The sequence below is a fragment of the Desmodus rotundus genome, chromosome 12, assembly GCF_022682495.2.
Source record: "Desmodus rotundus isolate HL8 chromosome 12, HLdesRot8A.1, whole genome shotgun sequence".
NCBI classification, from domain to species: domain Eukaryota; kingdom Metazoa; phylum Chordata; class Mammalia; order Chiroptera; family Phyllostomidae; genus Desmodus; species Desmodus rotundus.
This window is the reverse complement of record NC_071398.1, coordinates 65,842,701-65,866,913: the sequence shown is the minus strand read 5'-3', so window position 1 is coordinate 65,866,913 and position 24,213 is coordinate 65,842,701. Positions and strand designations below refer to the sequence as shown.

At 49.3% G+C, this 24,213-nt stretch overlaps 1 protein-coding gene across 1 annotated transcript in view; it reads right to left on the bottom strand.

Annotated features, from left to right (window-relative positions):
• Positions 1–9,425: 9,425 nt before the first annotated feature.
• The window catches only part of PTGFRN (prostaglandin F2 receptor inhibitor), a 71,657-nt gene continuing 56,869 nt past the window's right edge, over positions 9,426–24,213 (bottom strand). Inside the window, exons 7-9 of the mRNA XM_053915558.2 lie at positions 17,316–17,423; positions 12,579–12,884; positions 9,426–11,141 (exon numbers count right to left, since the gene is read on the bottom strand). Of these exons, the coding sequence (XP_053771533.1) occupies positions 10,975–11,141; positions 12,579–12,884; positions 17,316–17,423 (581 nt within the window). The 3' untranslated portion in view covers positions 9,426–10,974. The remainder of the gene's footprint in view (positions 11,142–12,578; positions 12,885–17,315; positions 17,424–24,213) is intronic.

The window sequence follows — 24,213 nt, the reverse complement described above, 5'->3', positions numbered from 1 at the left end:
ATGGTGGGGGAGTGTCTAGAAGTTGGCACTGAACTCTGGCCAACCTAATCCCATTCTAGTCCTAGAAGACATGGGGTGAGCTCACTGAGGACGTTAGTTCCCTAGGTCAAGCCCACATTCAGATGGGTCAATGGCAAACCGGTCCGCTTCAGGCAGACCCCTGGATCCACCCAGCCTTCCAACAATGCTTTAGTGCTTCTATGCTCTGGGTACGGTGCTAGGCTGTGCACCTACAAAGGCGTTAGCAATTCAGTCTTGCTTCTCAGCAAACCACCCCTCGGTCAGACAATCAGAATGCCACCTTGAAACCACAACGATCAATCTGGAACTGAAAGGCAATGGGGGAAGTCGGCGGGCAGGAGGGACGGGCAAGATGGGCTGGGCTGGTCAAGTGAACAACTGGGGAGGAAGGCGCCAGGTACAGTAGGGAGAAACGGTGCAGCACGATGAGTGTCGCACCAGCCATGCCCTCCTGTTGGCGTAAAGGTGGACGCTGGCGCGAAGGGAGAAGGGGCTGGAGAGGTAGGCTGGGCAGATCTTAGTGGGCCGTGCGCGCTAAGAGCTTGGCTTTTACCCCATACAAAGGGGGAGCTGTTAAGAGGGGTTTTTGTTTGTTCTGTTCTGCTTGGAAGCAGGAGAATGGTCTGGCTAGATTTTCCCGTAAAACTGAATTCCATGTTGTGTGTTGCTAACTGGTTGAAAGACAAGGAAGGAAGGGAGACAGGGCCACGTGCAGGCCTTTTTGCAGTTTTCTGTACGAGCAATGATGAGGGCCTGAATTAGGGCATTTAACATAAAGACAGAGGAGAGACAGATGAAGAAGTAACCAAATCGTTACTGCAGCACTTGCTGTAGGAGCAGCACCTTACCAGGTGCTAGAGACAGACGCACATGGAATTAAAGTGGGGCCTCCGGTCTAGGAACTCCTGTTTGTGATGGTGAAGCATGGTGGAGGAGAGCAGAAGAGAAAGAACATGACCAGCTATCACACAAGGGAAATTAGGTGAGGTCCCCTAAAAGATACTAAGTACAACTAAAGAGATACGGATATTTGAAGGAGGGAAAGAGAATATCTGATTTAAGGACAATGGGAAAAAGGGCTGGGGCATTAAAACAAGGGGAAGATGGGCCCTGCCGACCAGGGGCTTGGACTCTAGTTTAGTAAACAACTGTAGATATGAAAGAGTAGCCATGTGAGGAGCATGTGTTAGGTGTCCACACTATGGTTCTGATAAGAAATACCCTATGAATTAGTAGCTGGAGAGATCACTGCAGGCAGAGGGCAGCCATAGTCATTCAGAAAAGGCTGGTTTTAAGTGGGTCCTCGGAGATCTGTTATAATTTAAACAGGCAGAGAAGAGAGGGAAGAACACTGCAGTAGGGAGAAAGGAAATTAGGTACAGATACAGAGACAGGGGCGTGCAGGTTGTATTTAGGGACCAATTAAAGGGCAGTTTACCTAGAAGGGAGATCTCAAACTACCTCTCCAGACTGCTAACTGTAATATCAGCGTGGCCTGAAGTATAAGAATTGGTTCACCATTTCAGTTGAAGTCGTGGGTCACCCCTAGGCACCAAAACTTTAGGCAAACACACTGTCTCAGTTAGTTACTGCTGTGTAACAATGTGTAACAATCAACCACAACAACTTTGGTGGTGTAGAGCAGCAAACATTTGTTTTTGTTCACAAGCCTATGCATCTGATGGTCTAAGATGACTTTGGCTTGGGTCCCCCCTCACATCCCTCTGGGACAGTAGCCTGGGCACGTTTTCATGGTGTTAGGGGTCCAAAAGAATTAGGGAAAACACATCAGTACTCTTTAAAGCTTCTACTTGCATCACGACTACTAACATCTCACAGAGCAAAGCAAGTCACATGGCTAAGTCCAAATGCAAGAGATGGCTTAACAGACTCTCTTTAGTGACGGAAACTGTAAAAGGAGCGATAAATAACTGGGGCTCACAATGTAATCAGCCTGCCGACTGCACTGAGAAGAGAATTATTTCAGAAATCAGCATTGACTGCAGAGATAACCATTCCCAATAACACAGAGTATACACTGTATTCCTGAAATGCGTACAACCAAGTAAATACTATGTGACTTCTCATTCCTGGCTGTTGCCCTTTTTTGTTTGTTTCCATTTTAGTGGCTCCATTTCTGCCAGAATTTAACATTCACAGAGTGATGTCACTTTTTTTCCTGGGGGTAAAAGCAGCTTTCTGTTGCTTAAGAAAAAAAAAGGAGAAAGAAAAAATAGAGCCAGCAAGAGAGAGCGGTATTCTACTACCTAGGGAATCGGTGTACTGCAACTGTATCAGCTGAAAGGAAAGTAGTTCTTGCTTCAGATGGAGGGAGGGGGCGCATTCTAGACAAAGCAACACAGGACTGTACTACAGAAAAAGAAAAATCCTATTCCAGGTCCTGGAAGATTAATGAAAAGAGATGGGTTTTTTTTTTTTTTTCCGATGTGACATGCGCAGAATCATAGAAATTGCACCTATTGTGCTTTCCTACCCTAAGAATTTAAGCCCAAGAACTATTTAAACAGGGACCAAATTTTACATGTGCAGTTTCACAGGATTGCTCACATTACTATGTTGACAGGTATTTTTCGTCCCATTTTGCAGATGAGAAAACTGAGGCTCAGAGGAATCAACTAACCTAGCCAAGGGTGTGTGGCTAGGAAATGGCTGCATTCTAAGGCTGCTTCTTACTTGGAGTCAGTGTTTTCTATTCTACCTTCCAGCTTGCCATTCGTGACTCTCTGAAGGCAGAATGTGTGTCAGCAGGAAGCTGATCACGATTTTGCGCCTTTCCCTACTTGAGCTCTTATAACTCAGGTCAGATTCATGGCTGCCCCACAGGCTTGGGACTTACCAAAGCATATGGGCTGAGCTTTGTGTCTACATGTATGGGACACCAAGCAGTGATGCCACAGGAAGGAATCAAATGACCTTTGTCAACTCTCTCAAAGAACAAAGGGAGAAACTGAGGCCTCAAGTGCACCCAGGTATGACTTGGGCCCCGTGATGGAGAAGAATGCCCAGGTCCCTTACTTCCCACTGACCCAGCTTCACCAGGAGCTGATGATTAGCTAACCAAGGCTGAGCAGTTTCTCCAGGTGGGTGGCAACTCTTCCTACCTCTGGGGGCAAAGCCTATACTAGATTCCTACAGGCAGAGGCAAAGGCAGGGGCCCAGGAATGGGGTGGGGAGCAGGAGGTGGGGAATGGGGATGGTAGCAGAGGACAGAGCCACACACAGGATTCCGAGGCCAGCTGCTATTTCCAAATACTCCCTTGGGGTAGCGCTTTCCCTTCAATTTCCTATCAGGGATGAAGTGACAACCTGATCTGATTAAGAACAAAAGAGGAAGAGGGGCTCAGAACAGGCCCTGAAGAAAGGAAGCTCCCTTTATCTGGGCTCTAGGTCCCACCTACCCCCTCAGATACAGGTGCCCATCCATGGCTTCCTGGGCCCACACAGCAGCTCAGGGGCCTACCACCCTTCTAAATAGACACACCTTTACCCTAGTTTTAAACCACCTCTCTTCCCCTCCCCGTCCCAGCTTCAGTTTCCCACTGTGCTGTACTGTTAGATTTCATAACTCTCCGGTGCTTCAACCCTCTGCAATCTGGCTTGGCCCCACCCAAGTGCCCATGGTCACAACAGTGGACATGGCTCAGCTCTGTCTAGACTTGGCCTTTCTGTGACACCACGCATCGCCGGCCATTGGCAAACCTACTTAGAACTCTTTCCTTCCTCCTCTGATTCCACTCTCCCCCCAGGATTTCCCCTCACCAGTCAAAACTCCCTTCTCAGCCTCCTTCCCACTGGGCCCTTGCTTGCAGCCCAGCCCTGACGTTGTCTGCTCCGGGGCTCTGTCGTCAGCCCTTGGCTCCTCTCGTCCCTCATCTGTACACAATCACCAGTATACCAGTATCTCCAACCCCAGCCTCTCCCTAAAGCTCCGGACCATTTATCTAGCTGGGGTTGAACATCTCCACTTGGAGGTCCCGCAGGAAACTCCGGCTTGAGTCTCCAGCTGAAACTTCTACTTCTCTTTCACTGCATTGTCCACTGTGGTTGAGTGCACCAACACCACCCAGCCCCACGGCTGGCTCCGCACTCCACATCAGTTATAAAATTCTATCAGTTCTTCCTACGATCTCTGCAGGCACACCCCGTTTTATTGTGCTTTGCTTTACTGTACTTCACAGACATTGAATTCTTTACATATTGAAAGCAAAACCCTCTACCAGCAAAAAGAAGAGGAATCACTTATTGCGGCACTTGCTTTATTGCGCGGCCTGGAACCGAACCTGCAGTATCTCCAAGACATGCCTGTTAGGAATTCCTTCTACCTGTTGCTGTCACAGTTGAGTATGGCTTTTCACCCGAACTAACACAGTTGGATTCATCTTGCAGGCTTGCCTGTCCCCGCCTCCCCAGCTGCCAGCACAATCTTAAATGCACACATAGCCATGCACTCTCCTGATTAGTTTTTCAGTGGCTCCCCAGATATTTCTGGAGGATCAAGTCCAAACTCTTAGACTTGACCTTGACAAACTGGCCCTAGAGGACTCTCCCAGCACCTCACCCTTCAGACACAGAACCACTGTATTTCTCTGAACGTGTCTTACCATCATTTCTCGCTTCGACTCCGCAAATGCTATGCCCTTTGCTCGGACCTTGCCCCACCCCTTCCTGGTAAATGCCCATTCTTCCAAACATTTTAAAATCTCAGTTTGTGTCTCTTATGTGAGATCTTTTGTGACGCCTTCAAGAAAGATCCTGGAAGCTGCGGCCAGACCACCTTTCAGCGGCCTCCTGAGGTCCTCATGCTCCCCGGCCACTGCCAAAGCTGTCGTCTCTTCTCTGTCTCTTTCACTTCCCAGCTCTCAGGCAGGCACCAACACGGAGCCAGAACTTCCTGGAAGGTGAACCTTAGGTAGGGCTCACCACTCCCTTCTCTGTGCTATGGCAGTGAACTTCTATAATTTTACTTATTACATGTTATAAAATGATTTATGTACATGACTCCCTCTCCTATAAGATCATAAATTCCATAAGGGCAGGGCCCAGTTCTTACTCATCTCTCTTACTAGGAAATACTGAATGCCTAAAATATTCTGTCCCTGCAGCTGGTGTAGAGATTTAGAACATTTACAGATTTTGGGGTCAGGTCTGGGTTCAAATCGTGAACAAATTATGTAATTTATTTAAATCTCAATTTCCTCGTCTAAAAGAGTGGGGACAGTGACGGAAGAAGCTCCACTGTCCGGCACAGGTAGGGGCTGTCAGTCGATCGACAAACAGAAAATGCCAGGTGCGTCGGGAATTACAGAAGTACTCCTACGTATCCACCATGTTTATCGTCACCTCGACCACATACCTTCAAACTCATTCCCCGATCTCTGCACAAGCCCAGGGTTTCCTCTGCGTGTGGGTCTGCTGTCTGGGGTTTCCTATCACGTCTTTGCAGAAACGAAACCTGTAATACCTTTTCTACAACTTTCAGGCTTGATTTCTTTAAAATGGAGTAAGAATTTAAAAAAACATTTGTGAAGCCAGTGGAGGACAGAATCCTTCCATGTTTCTGTAATTTGTCCCTTGACCTTTTACAGTTGTTTTGAGCCTGGACCGAAATTGACAGCATTTTTTAAAAAGCAATTTGCCCTTATTGAGTCTTTCTGGAGAATTCATCATACTTTTATCAACACCTCTTTCTTTGGCACTCCCATTTCATTGGTGTATCTGCTATTCGATGAATTTATGGAACCACAGTAACCGGTACTGTTGACTAACGGGTTAGGGAACAAACAGGACAGAGAAGACTCAGGCGAGCGCCCCCTCCCTGCATGGAGCTGAGCCGCTCAGGTGTACCTGAGCGGTATACAGACCCCAAGCGGGGAGTGTGTTCATCACGTCAATTTATTTTCTGGTTTCTGTTTCTTTGACATCTAGGGCGTTGTTGACTCTGGAGAGGCTGCCCCTCCCAGGCTAGCCAGTTCCTAGAGAAGGAAAATGATTCCCTGTGAGCATGCCTTTCCCGTGCGGACCAACCAATCCAGAGCCCACACCTCCTTCCCCTCCTCCAGTGGGCGTGCACACTCAGGACTACTGTCCCCTGCTCAAATCACCCCAGGACAGGCACCAGACAACAAGGGACCCCAGAGCCAGCTGGAATTCTCCACACTAGTCAATCCTAAGTCTGCTTCCCTATACTTGTTCCTTCCTGTAAAGACCACAGTCAAGGCCATTGGTGCCCGTGCTGCTCCCTCACTCCCTCTGCTCTGGACAGACCCTGGCGCTTCCCCGGGTGGCCCTCCTCTTGGGGTCTGTGAGCATATCGAACTATCTTTTCAATGGCAGCCATCTGCTGACCTGATGGCCCTGCCATACCTGAAGAATAACAAAACCTGTACTTTAAAACAGTGTGCTGCCCACCGCGGTCCGTGGGTCAGAGGAAGTGGAGGGGCTGGGATCTGGAAGACCCCGTTACGTGGAGAGCCAGTGAGAGCTTCTGCTGTTGCCACCTAGAGGTGACTGGCACTTGTCCAAGTGTGGAGCACATCATAAGAATCCCAGTGTTAACTACTGTCACAATTGGGCACCTGGGCCACAGCGGTGAATGGTCCCTCTCCTCATGACACTTTTAGACTGCCGGAGCATCGGTCAGAGGGGTCGTCACTTATGCCTAGAGGGGCAGAACAAGCTTCCAGGGACCAGGACGGGAAGTGTGAGTCAGATGGAAAGAGGTTTAGGCAAACTGTGTCAAGCCCTAAGGGCAAGGAAGTGGCTGGTTCCCTGACCTTAGCACAATGCCTAGGGACACAGTGGGCATGCAAGCAAGGTTTTATTAATTTATGCCGAGGCAGGAACAGGTTCAGTGGCAGGTAGGGGACTGCTAAAGACCAGCTCCAACCGTGCCAGCATTCTGACACGAGCAGATTCCTCTCTGGCGGCGTGCAGTGACGGGCCCTTTCCCATAACCGAGTGGTCACTGTGCATTTATAAACTGCCGGGACCTTCACCATGCCTGGAACGGAGCCCATCCCCGAGCAAGGGTAACAACCAGGACTCAGACCTCACGACCCGAGGTGTTCCCTGCCCAGAACACAAATGAGGCCCACAGGAAAGTCCATGGGGGAAGCCAGCAGGACGGCGGGGCTCCCCATGCTCCCTCCTGTCCAGGTCCCCGAAGCCAGCAGCCAGGGGAATAGCACTACAAGGGGCCAGCACCTTCTGGACTGGTTTGGCTCCAGACTCAGTCATGAGTCAGAAAAGCCACACTGTTCCAGGCACGATATGGTCACAGAACTTGTGTTGGTTTCCTGATCTGCAGAGAGGAACAACAGCGAACTTCTCTCTCCTGACAGACGGAGACCTCTAAGGTCATGAGAATTCACTGAAAGACCAGGAGACCTTCCTTCCATCAGGTCTGGCCCTCACCTTTCTGCTCGGTGGGAATCTCAGTGCTGATACCGCGAAATCCACTGCTTTTATTGTTAGTGAAAATCTACAATGCTACATAGGACTCAAAGAGACCAGAAGGTGCTAAAGTCGCAACTGGAATTTAAGTCATAATCCCTCATACAGAGGAGATGAGAGGGTGACCGAGGCCAATATCACGTTCCTCACACAATGTCAATTTAAATTAAACTTCCTTTAATGAAATAAAAAACAAATGGTGCATTGCATAATAATATTTGTGGTCACAGTATAAAACAATACAATTAGTTCATATAACATTGGGTATGGACAAAAATACACAAGACCCTTCCTTTGTCTACATAAAATTCGGCAGATCCTATGTGCCCCGCTACAAAAGAAAAAGTCAACTTTTTTCTCCTAGTGATCTGCACCCAATATGTATCACTGAGAATTTGGTCAAACAGTGGAAGAGGACTTACCCAAATCCCAGTTCCCTTCTTCCTCTGTCGTCATCGCTGAAGCTAAAAAAAAGTTTTCTGAAAGTAGCAAGTTGTGTAGTATTGCTTATTATTCCTGCCACAAAGGCTCAGTCTTTGGCTCACAGATGCCAGTGACAAGTTCATGGCTGCAGGCCATCTGCAAAGCAAGAAGCAAGAGCCACGGGTTGGGGTGGGGGGGGAATGGACAAGGGTCTGTGCAGGAAGGGGCCTCCTTCACCGGGATCTCGGGAAAGCCACGTGGATGGGAGGGGAGAAAACACACAAATAAATACATTTCTAAAGTAAGGTTGAAATCCAGTTGGTGAGTCAGAGTTCTACTGTCCCGTGAAAAATCTCAAAAGTTGATAAAAAGTCAGAGTTTGCATTTTTTTAAGTGTAAAGTGTATGTAAACATTATAAAGTAAACAATTGAAAGGAATTTTGAGGCTCCTATCTGAACATAGATTAGGCTCTTTCTGGGGATACTTTTATGAGTAGGAAAAAACCCTAACATTTAATAAAGTTTTTGTTCAGAAGTACAACGTCATCCGTGTGAATCCTGGCTGGGTCCTCCCTCCAGCATTTCTGGCGAGAGCCTCTCCTGGAAGAGCACTCACTCGGTGGGGGCTCTATTTGGTGCAGCGTAAGAGTGTAGCTCATACTTCTGAAAGGACGCACCCTCCTGGCAAGCTTAAGCCCTAGAAGGAACGAGGTCCTTGGTACAACCCCCTGGGATTTTCCCCTTTGGTTAGCCCGCAGGAGACTAGCAGTTTGGCCAGCCCAGTGGGCAGAGGGCGGGGTTGGGGTCAATGCTTTCACATCCCCAGCCTTGAACTACAATAGCAGTGTGAAAGGATAAGGTACAGCGTGTGAGCACCCGTCACCTTTACTACTACTGTGTCTGCTGTCACCCATCCATGGATTCACATACACCTGGGGCCACCTGGGCACGTCCCAAGCTAAGCACCCTTTCCTCCTACCAAAAAAGGCCTGTGCTACAACAATCCTGAATCTTCTAGTAGGTGTGGTCAGTGCCAGGGCTCCAGGGCGCTGGCTGCCCCTAATAGCACCTGTGCTTGTGTGCTCTCTCTAGTTCTGGTTTATAGGATCACCTGTGCCCCACCTCCTCTGAAGGAGCGGTTAGGTAACGACACATGGAAAATACCTGACTCTAGAGCTACCAAGGCCTCCCTCAACCACTCGTGCGCTGCTGGGGCACCCTCGCTGCCTGTCTTCCCGGGTTTCACTTGTGCCTAGGATTCATCTGCGCTGCTAGCATCAGGGCAGAATTCGTTCCTATCCAACGAGTGGTCCACTCGGTGGGCAAAACAAAAAGAAAACACCGAATGGGAATCTGCCTCTGGGGGGCGGGGGGGGGGCCTCGGTGACAAGTGCAGAAGGACTCCTGGGCAGTGGAGTGAGGGAGGTGGGGGGAGGAGGGGGAACGGGATGGGAGGGGGGTGCCTGGCTCGTCCAGCCCACTGCGACAAAGAGCTGTACATGAATGGCCATCATTTTGTATAACTTTATTGCTCAAAACAAACGCGTCTTTTTTTCCTCTTCGGCAGACAGAGGAGTGTTAGATCCTTCGGAGCCACAATAGCAGCACAGAGGAGTGCAAAGTAGGGCACGAGTCACCTGTGAGCCTCAGAGGGCCCCACCGGGAGGCCTCCGAAAGGCCGGCGCTGTGCCGGCAGGCAGACGCTTCAGGGAGCGGAATATCTCTTCCGGTCCGTTGTCCTTCTCCTGGTCTGAGCAGTCGGGCCAAACAGACTGCTCTCAGAGCTACTTTGTAGGCTGTTCACGTGGCAATAAATTGCTGGGTTTCCTTCACGTTCCTAATAGGAAAGCAAAGCCCACAAAGCCTACCCTTTCTCACTAAGCCCTTGCAGAGGATCTTACAGAGACTCAAAGGACTGAAAAGGTCAGAGAAAAGGCATGGCTCCCCCAGGCAATTTCTGATTCCCTGACTCAGCTGGTCTCACCAGCAGCAGCTGTCCTTCACGTTAAGGGGACCACGCAGCCCGTGAAGGATGTGGGGTTTCTGTGGGTCCCCCAGCTGTCCCTTGGTGTCCAAGGCCTTTGCCTCCTGCAAATGACAGGATTGGGGAATGGAGGTGGCTCCTTCCGCCTGACACACCCCTGGTACCATGGACCCTCCCGGCTCCAGCTGCAGAAGCCCAGCTCTCAGGATGCGCCTTCTGCTCTCCCCGCGGCCCCTCGGGGCCCGGGGGCCTCTGCACTCTCCGAGTGTCTGTTCCTTCCCATGTCCCCAACCTCTTCTTCCTTGTAGACCTTCTTACTGCCCTGGGCGGAGGTGGCTGTGTAGTTTTCTTCATATCATTCTTAAGGCTAAGGTGGCAAGATAAGGTGCTCGGTGGAGAGCCAAATTCCCAATTCCAGGGCTGCCATTCCAGCACGCTCATGTAAAGCAAAGAGCAAAGAAATGGAAAGGGGCAGAGAAGCAAAACCAAAATATGCATTTGGGCTCGAGAGGAAGTTACATACTGCAAGTTTAGATTTCAAATGTGGTCTAAACCCCTGGGAACAGGGGATGGGGCAGGGCAGTGAAAGCTACAGGTTCGCCTCCAGCACAGGTCCACGTTGTCTCTGGGCCAGCGCAGAGCAGGGCGCCTGGCCGCTCCCCTAACACCTGCCCCCGGCCCTGAAGCCGGCTCTCACCCAGGACAAAGAACTCCGAACGCCATCACCCCGTCCTCACCACAGTTCCTCAGGACAAGAGCTATAAACACACACACGTCAGAGATCTATAAACCAGTAGGAGAAAAAAATTAGACAGAGGTTAACCATTAAAAAGCCGCAGTTGGGAAAGACACACTCGATTGTCCTCAGAAAGTGCCGTGGGAAGAGAAGCTGTGTGCTGGTAAACGTGTCCGCGCTCCGAACTTGACATGCAGAGGAGAGAGCGCCGAGTCCCACCTGAGATTAGAGAGGACTGGGTTTTAGCGTCACACACTTCACGTTAAAGTACCGCCATCCTCTGCTCGCCCAAATCGCTCCTAGGCTGTCCCCGTCGTTGCCTCGGCCGGGCGCCGGCCTAGTCCATCTCCATGGACATGAGCCGGCGGCGCTCACGCCTTGTCTCCTGGACCTCCTTCTTGCAGCACCAGTGGGAGCTGCAGTACCCGATGAGGCAGGACAGGAGCCCGACGACGGTGGACAGGCCAACACCGATCAGCAGCGGGTACTTGAAGGCATTCAGCACTGGGAGGGGAGAGCAAAGTGGGGCGGTTAGCAACGCCAGGGCGGAGGCTGCAGGCGAGACCACCGCCTCCTCTCCCCCCAACACGATCGGACTCCCCCAGCCCTGTCTCCAGCGCCTAGCACAGCAGTTTTGATAGGAGTGGCTCAGCCCTGTTTGTCCAGAAGTGAACAAACATTTCTCTCCCCAGTTCTGGGGGAGGTGGGGGGAGGAGGGGAAGAAAACAGAAAAGTGATTTCTTAATGCCTTTGAATGTCAATTTGCTTTTTAGGGTTTTGGCAGGAGACTGATTTTTAAAAGTCAGGACAAGGGCACCGCACACTCTGCAGCAGATGCCTCCTTAAAAAAAAAACTGTAGGTAACCCCCCTGCATGCATCACATGACTGAAGTGCACTGGGGGCTATTTTAAGTAGCACCAGTAAATCAGTGGGCAAAGTGGACAATCCCCGCTGCACTTGTTTGGTAAATCTGGGTTTCCTACGGAGCCACTTCAGGGAAGGAATTTCTAAGATGCAACATGGTGCCGGTGGCAGGAATGCACAAGCGCTGCTTAGGTCCCACGCCTCCGCCCCTGCGCGCCCCTCCCCAGAAGTACCACCTCTCCCTGGGCGGATGCTGGTGCTGTGGGAGGTGCCTGACATTTCCTGTGGCTGCACTGTCACAGCCGCCCTCGGAGAGGCTGGCACCCCGCTTGACGAGAGAGGGAGTAAAGGGTCCGAAGGGCCAAGTCATCTGTGGAGGAGTTGAGGCCCGTTCCAGTCGTCCCCAAAAGATAGCATCACCAGGGCAACAAACTCGAAGCTCCTCCTAATGCTCAGAGGCACCTGGACTTTAATTCTCTCTGCGGAGTTTTCTGCGATTAATGTTAGCTCTGAGACTTTTTGCAGAGAAGACATTTCTCATTAATCGAGGAACCACTGTCCCCCACTCTGGAATGCTCAGGGAACAGGGTGGGGAGGGGCGCTCTGACCACCTCCTCAGGCTGCCCTGGCGGTCAGTGGGGGCCAGAAAGGCTGGGAGCACCCCTCCCACCCCCGCCCTGGGATTCCATGCTGGTGACATCAGGAGGAGTCTCCCTTTTCCAAGAAGCAGAATCCAGAAGAAGGCAAAGTGGCAGGAACCCATTCACCACCTCGCCCGGAGCCCTAAACCTGCCCTCTCAACCCCGCTCTCTGCCTCTGCCCAGCACAGTGAGTTTGTACGGAATCTATAGAAAGCATCAAATCTTTCTAGAGGGTCTTAAAAATCATTTCTCAGTGGTGCCCCCAGCACCCGATACCAAAGCTGGGCCAACAGCAAGGGCTGCCTGAGCTCTTTCTGGTTTCGGCCTCAGCCAGGCCTAGAGGAAACCACACTGAGTTCGGACACAGTCCTCAAGTGGGGGAAGCCTGGCTTCCGTCAGCTGCAGTCCTGAGCATTATTTGCATGTCGCTCTTACCATCCATCTTCACAGTTATAAAGATGGGCTTGGAGTAGATCTCTGCCTCCTTCTGCCAGGAACCTGTGGGCGACTTCACCCAGGGAGTCACGGAACAGTAGTAGTTGCCGAAGTCCTGGTCCTCGGCGCCGTGCACCCGCAGGAGGAATTCCAGCACGCTCACGCGCTCCAGGCTGAGGTCGCTCTTCCAGTCCCTCCGGGCCGTGCTCACAATGCCCTTCTGGTCCAGGGAAGACAGGAGGATGGGGGCCTTGTCCAGGCCGAAGGAGTGCACCGCAAACCAGGACACATCGAAGGCCATGTCATCTACGGATCACCAAGCCAAACCCTGGGGTCAGTGCAATGGGCAGAAACACCACGGGCGGCTAACATGCAGGCCGCCCGACGCCAGGCTGGCGCTGCTCTGCCTGCCTTAGGCCCCACCGAGGCCTCACACCAGCCCTATGGTGAGGGCACTTTGGCACTCCACACCCTGTGCAGGACCAAATACCCGTGAGGTCACACAGCCAGCAGGTGGCAGAGCACGCATCTTAACCCAGGGAGTCCAGCCCCAGGGTTCCCCCTCAACCTTGTTGCTGCCACCACTCAGCCTAAGGAGCACAGGAAGAGGAGTGAGACTCCCACCGTCTCCTACAAAGAACACGGGATTTAGAGTTGGTATGTGGTGACATCACATACTGTGTCTCCCGAAGAAAGCAGGGTCCTTGGCCATTTTGGGCAGAAGCACCCAAGACTGGAAGGACACGAAAGTCCTAAGAAACAAAAGGCACGTCCAGGGAATCGTACAGAATTCAAGTCGCAACAGTTCTGATTTTACTGTTCTCTGTGGTTCCCCCACCCCCCGCAGAAGTGCGTACGTTCAGAACCAGAGGGAAAAATGTCAAGCTGAGAAAATTGAACACACTTTAACAGTCCCAGAGAGTAACGCTGCTGAATCGTAAAGTATGCTGCAAAATTAAGGTTCTAACAGCCTCACATAAATTAATATGGGCATTAGAGAAAGAAGACGTTGGCACGAGTGGTAATTCTCAAGACTATAGAGAGAGAGCATCCACCACGAGCCCCCGGCCTCTCCTTTTGATTGTTACCAACTGGGTTCAAGTGTGTCGGGCCTGAGATTCATCCAGCGGGCGAGAAAGGCCTGCAATGCCACAAACGCTGTTTTATCTTAAATTCACTTGACAAGGCTTTCTATGTAAAGGTTAAATAACACAACTTTGGTTGAACAAAGTAGCACTCATGTAGTAAAAATACGCATTGTAACCTCAAAAAGCACACCATAAGGCAAATAAATTACAATATTCAGATGCCTGCAAGAATTTCTACAAAACGACCCAAATGATCATTCCTTTCAACTCACTCTAAAAATGTTAAGGGCCTCGGAAAATCTCAGCTCTACCGACAAGGTGACAGCTCTTTACTCTGATCCTCAAAATACCTTCTTTTTCTCCCCATCGACCCCTGCAGCACTCAAGCATGCAATCTGATTGTCCCCACAGTGCAGGTCGTCTCTGGCCAAGAACACCAACTCCCAGGGAGGGGCAGAGGGAGTGCTGGCCACGTCCTCACAGCCTTGCGGTGCCAGAGCTGGGGGGGCACCTGCAGCACTGTCACGCAGGAAAACTCTAGCTCAGAGCTGCTGTCACCTGCAGGTGCTGGGGGGGGACTGAAGGCAAAAAGTCACACCATGTTCCCGTGACTTGTGCCCAGACTCTGAGCCCAGTCCCGCTGTGCCTTCCAGTACGGCGGCCAGGCTGCAGGGCCAGGCTAACTGGGCTAGACTCCCAGCACCGGCACATACTAGCCACGTACGTGACCTGGGTGAGTCACTGAACTTCACGGTGACTTAGTTTCCACATCTGTAAGATGAAAATAACAACATCACCATGGTTAAGATAGTTATCTTTATAAAATGCTTAGAAGAGCACCTGGAACGTAGTGAGTGCTCAATAAAAGTTGGTTGCCATGAACAACCACCTCATCTCCACAGTTCAACATACAGCTCTACAAACAGGTGCTGCCGACAGGAGGGGCATTACTGCCTGGAGCAGCGGCAGGTGTTGGCTGCTTCCCCTCTCACACCTGACTGTCCTCCAGAGGACTGGTGTTAGCTGACAGAAGCCACCTCCTGGAGGGTAAGGAACGCCCTCCTGTCCCAGCCATTCAGCCTGTGGACAATGACTGACTGATAAGGGCATGTAAGAGCCCAGCCCTTTCCCTAGAGCAGGTCATACTCTGTGGTGCCACCCACGGGCCAAAGCTCCCGCAGGGAACTGGACTTGTTTTGAATTCACATCTTAGCCTGGTTTCTCTCCTGCTCTGTGCTGATTCCCTCGCTCCCTCATGGTTTTCTCCCGAGAGCACACCTTCAGTTAATCACTTGCATGCTTGTCTCAGGTTTTGCTTCTAGAAAACTGGACCTGACACACCACCTCTGCATGGCCGACACCTGCCCCTGCCCATCCCCCCACCTTGGCCCCGGTGTGGCTTGGCACTTGGCCCACTTATGAAACTGTCCTTTCCCAAAAGACAATTCCTTCACCGTCCATAGGATGCGTGAGGAAAAACTAAATTACAACTAGTGTTTAATTATTCAGAATCTTCCATCCACACAGTCGAAGAGGGCGAAGTTCTGGAAAATTGTGATCTGCAAGATAACAGCTACCTATAGCTGTTGCAATTACTCTGGAGGGAAAGACTTGTTAGATTAAGGGCACCACTGGTGACCCATTAATTTATCGAGAAAGAACACTTAAATGATTTACTTTTGTATCTATCATAAGTGAACTTCAAGGGTAAAAACAGTATTATCGCATTCCAACTTTTGGAAAGTGTTCCCCTCCCCTTTACCCGGCATCATTTTCTACTTTCACCTTCGTCTGTGGAGACCACACACGGCGGTGGTCCCATGAGGTTATGAAGGAGCTGAAAACGTCCTGTCATGTAGTGACGTCACAATCACGTCACACATGCTACTCACACGTGTGTGGTGATGCCAGTGTGAACACACCCGCTGCGCTGCCAGCTGTACAGTAGAGCACGCACAACTCCAGCAGCTTGCCAACCATCTGGGTGCGTGAGTGCACCCCACCATGTTCGCACGGTGACGAAACTGCCGACCCTCGTCCCGCCTCACCCCCCAGCGCCCTGCCACTCCCCTGCCCCCCCACCGTTGTCCTCAAGCAGCACGTGACTGCAGTGGCAGCACACTGGGGACCTCCGTTCCTCACTCCTTTCCTCCAGTACAGCGCTAACCACCTCTGTCATTCGGGATGGTTTCTGTCTTCTCCTTCTCTTACACGTTCTACAAACTCTTCCTTTTCCTGTCTCTAAGGCTCAGCCATGTTTGGGTTCCCTAAGAGAGACAATTCTAGCGTCAATGAAGGGGCCCAGGGGTCACAAACTATGGCCTGCAGGGCAAACCCGACCCACTGCTTGTTCTGTGCAGTCTCCTGGGCTCGCAGCTGTGCCCCGGTCTACACGGCTCTGCTTTCACACACCACAGCTGAGCAGTCACTGCACAGACCATCTGGCCCACAAGCCGAAAGCACCTCCCACCTGGGTCCTTTACAGAAACTATTCGCCAGCTCTGAGCTGGCTGCTACCTGCACCTTCAACGAGTGGTCCCGCAGGGGTGGCCACCCAGGCCTCTGCTCCTCGCCACCACCTCTGCCCAGTCCCCGCCCCCTATGGTGTTCACACTGGTTTCATTGCAGGCCACCCTCCCTTTGCTCACAAACCGCCTTTGGTACAGAATGAACACCTGCTTCCAGCGTCCACACGTCCAGTGGTCTCTGCACAGAACTTTGCAAGACCTGTATAGATCTGGCCGTTTTAAGGCACGAGAATGGCCTGGGAGAGGCCATGGTTCTGCATGTGATGGGGTGGGCAGAGCAAAGATGCCCAGGGTGAAAGCGTGCAGAGGAGACCGGCGGCCTTCAGGCAGTGAGCCAGCTGCTCCACGAGCTCTTCAGAGGGCAGAGGTGGGCGCCGTCCTGCTCGGCAACATTGACATCTAAGTGTGCTTACATTTAACATTCCCTTAAATAAAAGTGCGAGAGGGACGTCGCCTCTCACAAAGGGGGCCAAGCACAAAGGGGGCCAAGCAGAAAGGGTGTAAGACTAACGGTCCACAACTCTTTGGCATCCTCCTAGCAACGCCAATATTTTCTACAAAGAAAAATTTACAAAGATTTTCTAAGAATTTAATCTACACTAGCAACCCTCGGTCACTTGCTACTTGTCTGTTCTTTTTGGTACTTCCTCACAGCGCCAGACACTATCTGATAGCACACGGGGACTTCTTTCTTGTCTGCCTCCTTAACTGGGTTGCCAGTGCTGGGAGGGCAGACTGACTGTTTTGCTCACTCCTCCACTCGTGCACAGAGGAGCTCAAAAAATACCTGAATGGTGAAGTGAATGAAAGGCAAAGGTGAGGAGCCTGACTCTGCCGCTGGATTTCAAACCAGCTCGCTTCAGCCCTCGAAGTGGCCCACTGATCGCCTTGACAACCAGATTAAATACCTGGATGCGTTTCCAATTCATCTAACAGACAGATGCATCCATTCGACAGATATTTATTGGACACCTGCTGAGAACAAAGTCCTGAGTCAAGCAGTCTGGGGATAAACAGACAACCCCACCCTTGACTTGCGCACCTGTGAAACACAGCGGGGCTGGTGCCAGAAACATTTATGAAAAGCCACGGGGGGAAGGAGAACGGGTGGGGAGAAGTACCTGGGTCCAGGGCTGCTCCTTCGACAGTGATGATGCAGAACAATTTGATCAGATCTCCCCGGATGACTGACGGGGTGTCTGAGTACACGGAGGCATTAAACACAGGACCTGGAAGAAAGTGACCCTCGTTATTCTCTCTCACACTTTTAAGTCCCATTCTTGATGTCTGAGGCCATCTAAGTGAGTCTCCCTTTCCTTGGAACGGGACTAGAAACACCAAATAAAAGGTGTGCTAAGGCTGCCTCTCTCCCACAGTCAGGCCGGGCCCAGGCACATCCGAAGGAGCTCCATTTTAAGATTCCAACCAGAACAGAGCTCTTCCTAAAGAATTACTTTGCTTCTGGCTCTTCTTTTTTCTGATGACAGCCCGTTGCCACGTGAAGGCCGCTCCAGCCTCCCACCCAGATACAGCTGGGGTTGTTTCCGGTTCCCCGTGGTTCACTTCCAGGCCTAGTGGCTTGGAGATTAGAGGGGTGGGGACTGAATCAGGGACAATCTGGTGGAGTGAGCAGCCTCTTTGTGCTGGTGCTGGGGACAGAGCCCTGTGGCTAAGAGGCTGAAATCCAGGAAGGAGACACATAGGCCGACGATGACCGCATTTCCAGCACGTGTCCTGGGCACACTGAAGGCTCGGTGCCGATCTGCTGGGGGAAGTGGGCGGTGTGGATATTCCTTTAAAAAAAACTGCCCAGGCAGGATTTGTCTCGCACACCTTCCTGAGAACACTCCCTTGCTATCCAGTCTGCTTTTAGAAAAGGGCCCTCTCCTTCCTCCGAAGGCCAGAAGCCGGTTCTACCCACGCCATGCTGACTCCTCACAGTACCATCTCTTACCACAAGGCAGAGGCGCTGCCTCCAAGCTTTCCAGCTGTAAGCAACACATGTGAGCAGCAAAACAAAAAGGGTGAAGACTGAGCACATCAAGAGAAGTATCTGTGGCTCCGGTCTCCTTCAGGCAGCCCAGCCAGGCAGAGGGGGCTAGGGACTACACTTGCTTTTTAACCCCTTCGTGGCTCACTTTTCGGGGGCAGCATTCCACAGCTTTAAGGCAGCCTGATCCTAAATAGCCCAGCATTTACCTTATCCTAATTCATAATACCTAGGGATAGGCAAACCTAAAGAAGGTTCTAGAATACCAACACTATGGGATTTCCGTTGAGCTTCCTGGGAAGCAAAGACAGATGGCCCTGGACACTGATTCTGAAACTCATTATAAGCTAAGAATATAGATGTTACCACCTTTTAACTCAGATTACCAGAAATAAAACAGTGCTTTTCTTTTTTTAAACATCTAAAAGAAATGACGGTGAGAGTAAAAGGCCGTGCAACCCGATCAGGCAAAGAATGGAAAAAGGCTGTATTTTCCCTCCAGCGTGACCAGCAGAGTGACTTGGTCAGACTGCTTCCCTCACACCAAGTCCCCGAGTCATCTGTTTTGCTGAGAGAAAGACGAAGGACAGCTGGAGAGTGGGGAAGCCTGGGGAGGTCAGACAGCAGTCCCAGGACACGGGAAGGGATGAGAGCACGGAAGACAAGGAAACGTTACCTACTGCTGGACACCACGTCCCCCCGTGAACTTGGCTCTCAGCCACGGTGCCGCAGGTCCTTCCGGTCCTTCCCGCCCTGCACCTGCTCTGCTTATGGCAGTGAGGCGGGAAAGGATGAGGCCAGTTGCTCCGAGCTGGCTCGGGGGTCATGGCTGGGGGACTTCATGCCACATGTGGCCATCTGCGGGTACAGGCGAGCAGTGGGGACCACGTGGTTTTCTCTGACTAGAAGTTTCACAGTAACAAAACAGAGCTGTATCGAGGGGCTTTCTTAAAGTGTCCAGGCCCCTTGTCAGCGAATGCAACGTGACAAAGCATAAAGAGATTCTCACAATGGATTTACGTAGGTTTCTATTTACTTCATTTGAACCAGCAAGGGGAGGCTTAGCTAATTTGGACAAATTTCCCTTTCTTGTCTTCATGTTACCAGAGAAAACCGCAACGCCTTGTAGGTCACGAGTTGCAGTTCCCACTTTCCCCAGGGGCCCGGCTGCGGGAACAACAGAGCGTTCGTGCCGCGGCTCACCGTGCAGGCAAGGACGGGAAAAGGCCTTCCTTGTGAACTCCGCACGGCAGTGGGTTCCCTTCTATGAAACCAGCTCACTGCTAACGTGGGTCGTTATCCCGGGCATAGAAATATTTTTATTATGGCCAATTTCTGTGCTAATGCTGTTTTTGTGGAGGGATTTGTCTGGCTAACTTCAAGATGACAGACTAAGGCACAGAGAATTTAAGTGAATGCCCAGAGTCACTAGGGGTCCCCAGATTCCAAGTCTGCAGAGAGTATATGCACCACTTGGCTTTTAAATACAAACATTGACACAAACCATCTTCCAACTGCAGCCCATAAAAGAAGGCTGTTAACAGCAATATTTCTGTGAAAGCCAAAATTGCAGGCCATCTGGGTGCCCACCAATAGTGTGACGGCTAACCAAATTCTAGTAGGTTTAGTCATTCCAGTTGGTGTTTATCTAGAATTTGTTCTAACATGGAAAATGTTTATCTCATCATGTTAAATGGGGGGAAAGCAGGTCATAAAATTGTATATACAGTCTGATCTCAACGTTATGAAGACAACATACAAGAGAAAAATTCTAGGAAGACAGAGACTGCAAATTAAGTGTATAGCTGATTCTCTTTTCCTTCTTTCTACTTTACTATGTTTTTCCATTTCTCTATTAAGGAGAAGAACTTTATGTTTATTCTTTTAACAGACCGGAATCTTTAACGCTGTCCTCCTACAAAGAGGCAAATGCCCTGGGACGCAGGACAGGAAGGCGGACACCAGGAAAGACCTCTCTGCCGTGTGTGTCTGACAGTGTGCTGTCAATTTTTAAGAAGTGGCAGCTCTTCAGTATCGAGTCAATATTTGCTGGGAGCTATTCAGGGCTATGGCACTGTGCTGGCGGCTGGTTTTGATGACCTCGTAAACTGGGAACTGGCCGTGAGGACTCCAGGGATTTAAATAAAACCCTAGGCAGTCTATTCATCTGGAAGCTACAGTGATTGTTTTTCTATTATGCTGGCCCTTAAAGAATTGAGAAATATATTCCATACCCATTCCTTACCCAGAAATACAATAGATTTTATGTCTCCCCTCTTCCTCATAACAGTTTTTAAAGAAACATCAAATAAGAAACACGAGATGGCATAAAAAGGCCTACAGACAATAAAACAGATCCACAAATAAAAGAGAAAAAACACATAATCATCTGAATCTTCATGGACTGAGGAAAAGCATTTCAAAACCACCAACTCCTCTTTCTGATAAAAACATTCAGCAAACCAGGAATGAAAGAAAACTTCTTCAACTGAATACAGGGCATCTATGGAACACGCACAGCCCCTACGACACTTGATGGTGAAAGACTGAACGCTCCACGTCCCCCCCGCCGCCCCCCCAAGATCAGGGACAAGACAAAAATGTCCATTTGAGCCACCACTATTAAACACTGTACTAGAGGTTCTAACCAGGGAAATTAGGCAAGAAAAAGAAATACAAGGTACTCAGTTTGGAGAAGAAGAAGTAAAACTATCTTTCTTTGCAGGCACACACAAGAATCGACCAATGAATGCATAAATAAGTGGAACAACAAATCAATGTTTCTCCCCCTTCCTCTCTCTCTCTCAAATCAAAAAAATTTTCTTAAATTTAAATGAATAAAATAAAAAATAAAAAAATCCCAGGAATCAGCTGAAGGACTATTAAAATAAGTTCAGCGAGGTTTCAGAGTGATATACAAAACTTGGATGCGTTTCTATGGACTTGCAACAAGCAGACTGAAAAGGAAATTAAGAATACAATTCCGTTTACGAGAGTATCAGGACATATTTAGGATAAATTTAAAGAAAGAAGTGTGAGATTTGTACACTGAAAACTACCAAACACCACTGACAGAAATTGAAGAAGACGCAAATAAACGGAAAGACGTTCCATACTCATGGGAAGGAAGACACCAGTGTTAAGTGGCCATACTCTTCAAATGAACTACAGATGTAATACAAGCCCTACCGAAGTCCCAGCTGCCCGAACATACATATGGAAATGAAAGAGACCTAGAATTGCCAGAGCAACTTAAAAAAGAACAAAGCTGGAAGGCTTACACTTAATTTCAAAACTCGTGGGCCCTGGTCAGGTAGCTCAGCTGGTTAGAGCACCATCCTGATATGCCAAGGTTTCAATCCGTGGTCAGAGCACAAAAAGAATCAACCAATGAATGCAGAAACAAGTGGAAGAACAAATGGATGCCTCTCTCTCTCCCCTCTCCCCGCCCCCCGAGTCCTCTCTCTCTATTTTTAAAAACACTTACCACAAAGCTACAGGAATCAAACAATGTGTTACCAGCATAGAAACAGACATATGAATCAATGTGAGAACTGAGAGTCCAGAAATAAACCCTTACATTTATGGTTACATCATTTCTGACACGAGTGCCGAGACAAGTCAATGGGAGAAAGAACAGACTGATCAACACACGGTGCTAGGACAGCTGGGCATTCCCATGCAAAAGAACAAAGCTGAATCCCTTCCTCATGCCACACACACAAAAATTAACTCAAAAAATAAAGTGGGCCCTGGCCGGCGTGGCTCTGTGTATTGAGCGCCGGACTGCAAACCGAAGGGTCGCTGGTTCAATTCACAGTCTAGGGCACACGCCTGGGTTGCAGGCCAGGTCCCCAGTAGGGGGCACGTGAGAGGCAACCACACACTGACGTCTCTCTCCTTCCCTTCCCCTCTCTCTAAACATAAATAAATAAAATCTAAAAAAAAATAAATTAGACTTTGTCAAAATTAAAAACTTGGGTGCTTCAAGGGACACCATTAAGAAAGTGAAAAGACTGCCCACAGAGTAGTCTGTTAAGAAACTTGTACCTAGAGTATGAAAAACTCTACCAGTCAATGATAAAAATAACAATTTAAAAATGGGCAAATGATTTGAATAGATATTTCTCCAGAGTTACGACCAACAACTACATGAAAAGATGCTCAATATCAACAGTCATTAGGGAAATACAAGTTAAAACTACAGTGAAATACTACACACCCACCATGCCGGCGATAAACAAAAACATGGAGAAATTAGAGTTTTCATACTTTGCTGGCGGGAAGGCAGCTGCTTTGGAAAACAGTTTGGCAGGTCACCAAAGAGATCAACCGAGTTACCATACGACCTAGGATCACTCCCGAGAAATGAAAACTTATGTCTATACAAAGCTCGAAGGCTAATTTATGTCGCATTATTCAAAGCAGAAACAACCTAAATGCCCACCAGCGGATAAATGATAAACAAAATGTGATGTATCCGTGTAACAGAATATTATCTCCCTACACAAAGGGAGGAAGGGCTGATACGCGCTCCCACGTGGATGAAGCTGAAAACAACTGGGTGCCAAGTGAAAGTGCCCCGAAACGGGAGTCCGCACACATGACTCACTGCAGATGAGATGTCCAGGAGAGGCAGACCTGCCGGGACACAAAAGTCAGGGGCTGTCAGGGGCAGGGGGGATGGGGGGAATGACTACTGGGTACAGAGGTTCTTTTTAGAGTGACTAGTAAGTTCTGGAATTAGATGCAACTCTATAAATACACTAAAACCTTTGAGTTGTGTTCTGTAAATGGGTGGATTTTAAGGTACGTTAACTATATCTCAATAAAGCCAATATTAAAAAACAAACAAGCCGATACACAATGAAACAGAAGTGTGCTTCCACTGTTCTTTCCAAGTCTAAGGACTTAAATCAACATTTACTCTTTATTAATCTAAAGGCTAAGATTCTAAAGGGTGGCTGAAGATTATTTCACTATACATACCTGAGTTTTTATAGCTGAGCAAGAATTTACACATTCAGAAATTTCTATCTAGAAACCAAGGCAGATTTAGTGAAAACACTGTATACTAAACCCCACAAATAATGATCCTTTATGCTGATATTCTAAATAATATTGGGGATCAAAGACTTTCATGTCATTTACCTGCTAACACATACAGCCATACACAGATTTGTTAGGGAAGCTTAATGAATTACACAGATGAACAAGAAATATTTCTACTGGAAAATACATATCTATGCCATAAAAAAAAAAAACCCCAAAAAACCCCCAAAACGGTGAAACTTTCTACCTTACAGGATAAAAACACTTTACCAAAGATGAACACCATTAATAACCATTCTTAACAAACCAGGTTAACAGATGTATCCGTCCACACCATTGCAGCTCTGGTGGCTCGACGGACTGACAGGACATCTCCTTCTAGTCCAAGGTCAGGCCATGAGGCGGGGACACTCAGTCCCTGTATGGAAATATTGCGCTGATCTGTTGGGCCTAAAATAGTGCCCGTCACCTTCAGTCCTAGGGACCTGTCAGAGGGGAAGCCAAGGCGCTGGATACAACTGGGACCTTATCTCTGCATCTTCCATCTTTGGCAAGTCATTCAACCTCTCTGGAGGCTCCGCGCGCCCTGCCTTTATTTACACTCTGCCATGTTTCCTAAAGATTCTGAAATAGCTGTTTTTTAAAAAATCCACACCTGAGGATATGTTTTTTAGAGAGAGAGGAAGAGGGGAGGAGAGAAAGACAGAGAGACAGACGGACAGAGAGAAACAGGGAAAAAGAGAGAAACATCGACGTGAGGGAGAAGCATCAATAGTTGCTTCCCACATGTGTTCTGACCTGGGATCGAACCTGCCGCCTTTTGGTATACAGGACACTGCTCTGACCAGCCGAGCCACCCAGCCCAGGCTGAAATAGCTCTTTATCTATTTTTTAAAATGAGGGTAGTACGTTCACGCAAATAAACTGTACATGAATGTTCATGAAGCATTATTCAAAACAGTCAAGAACTGGAGACG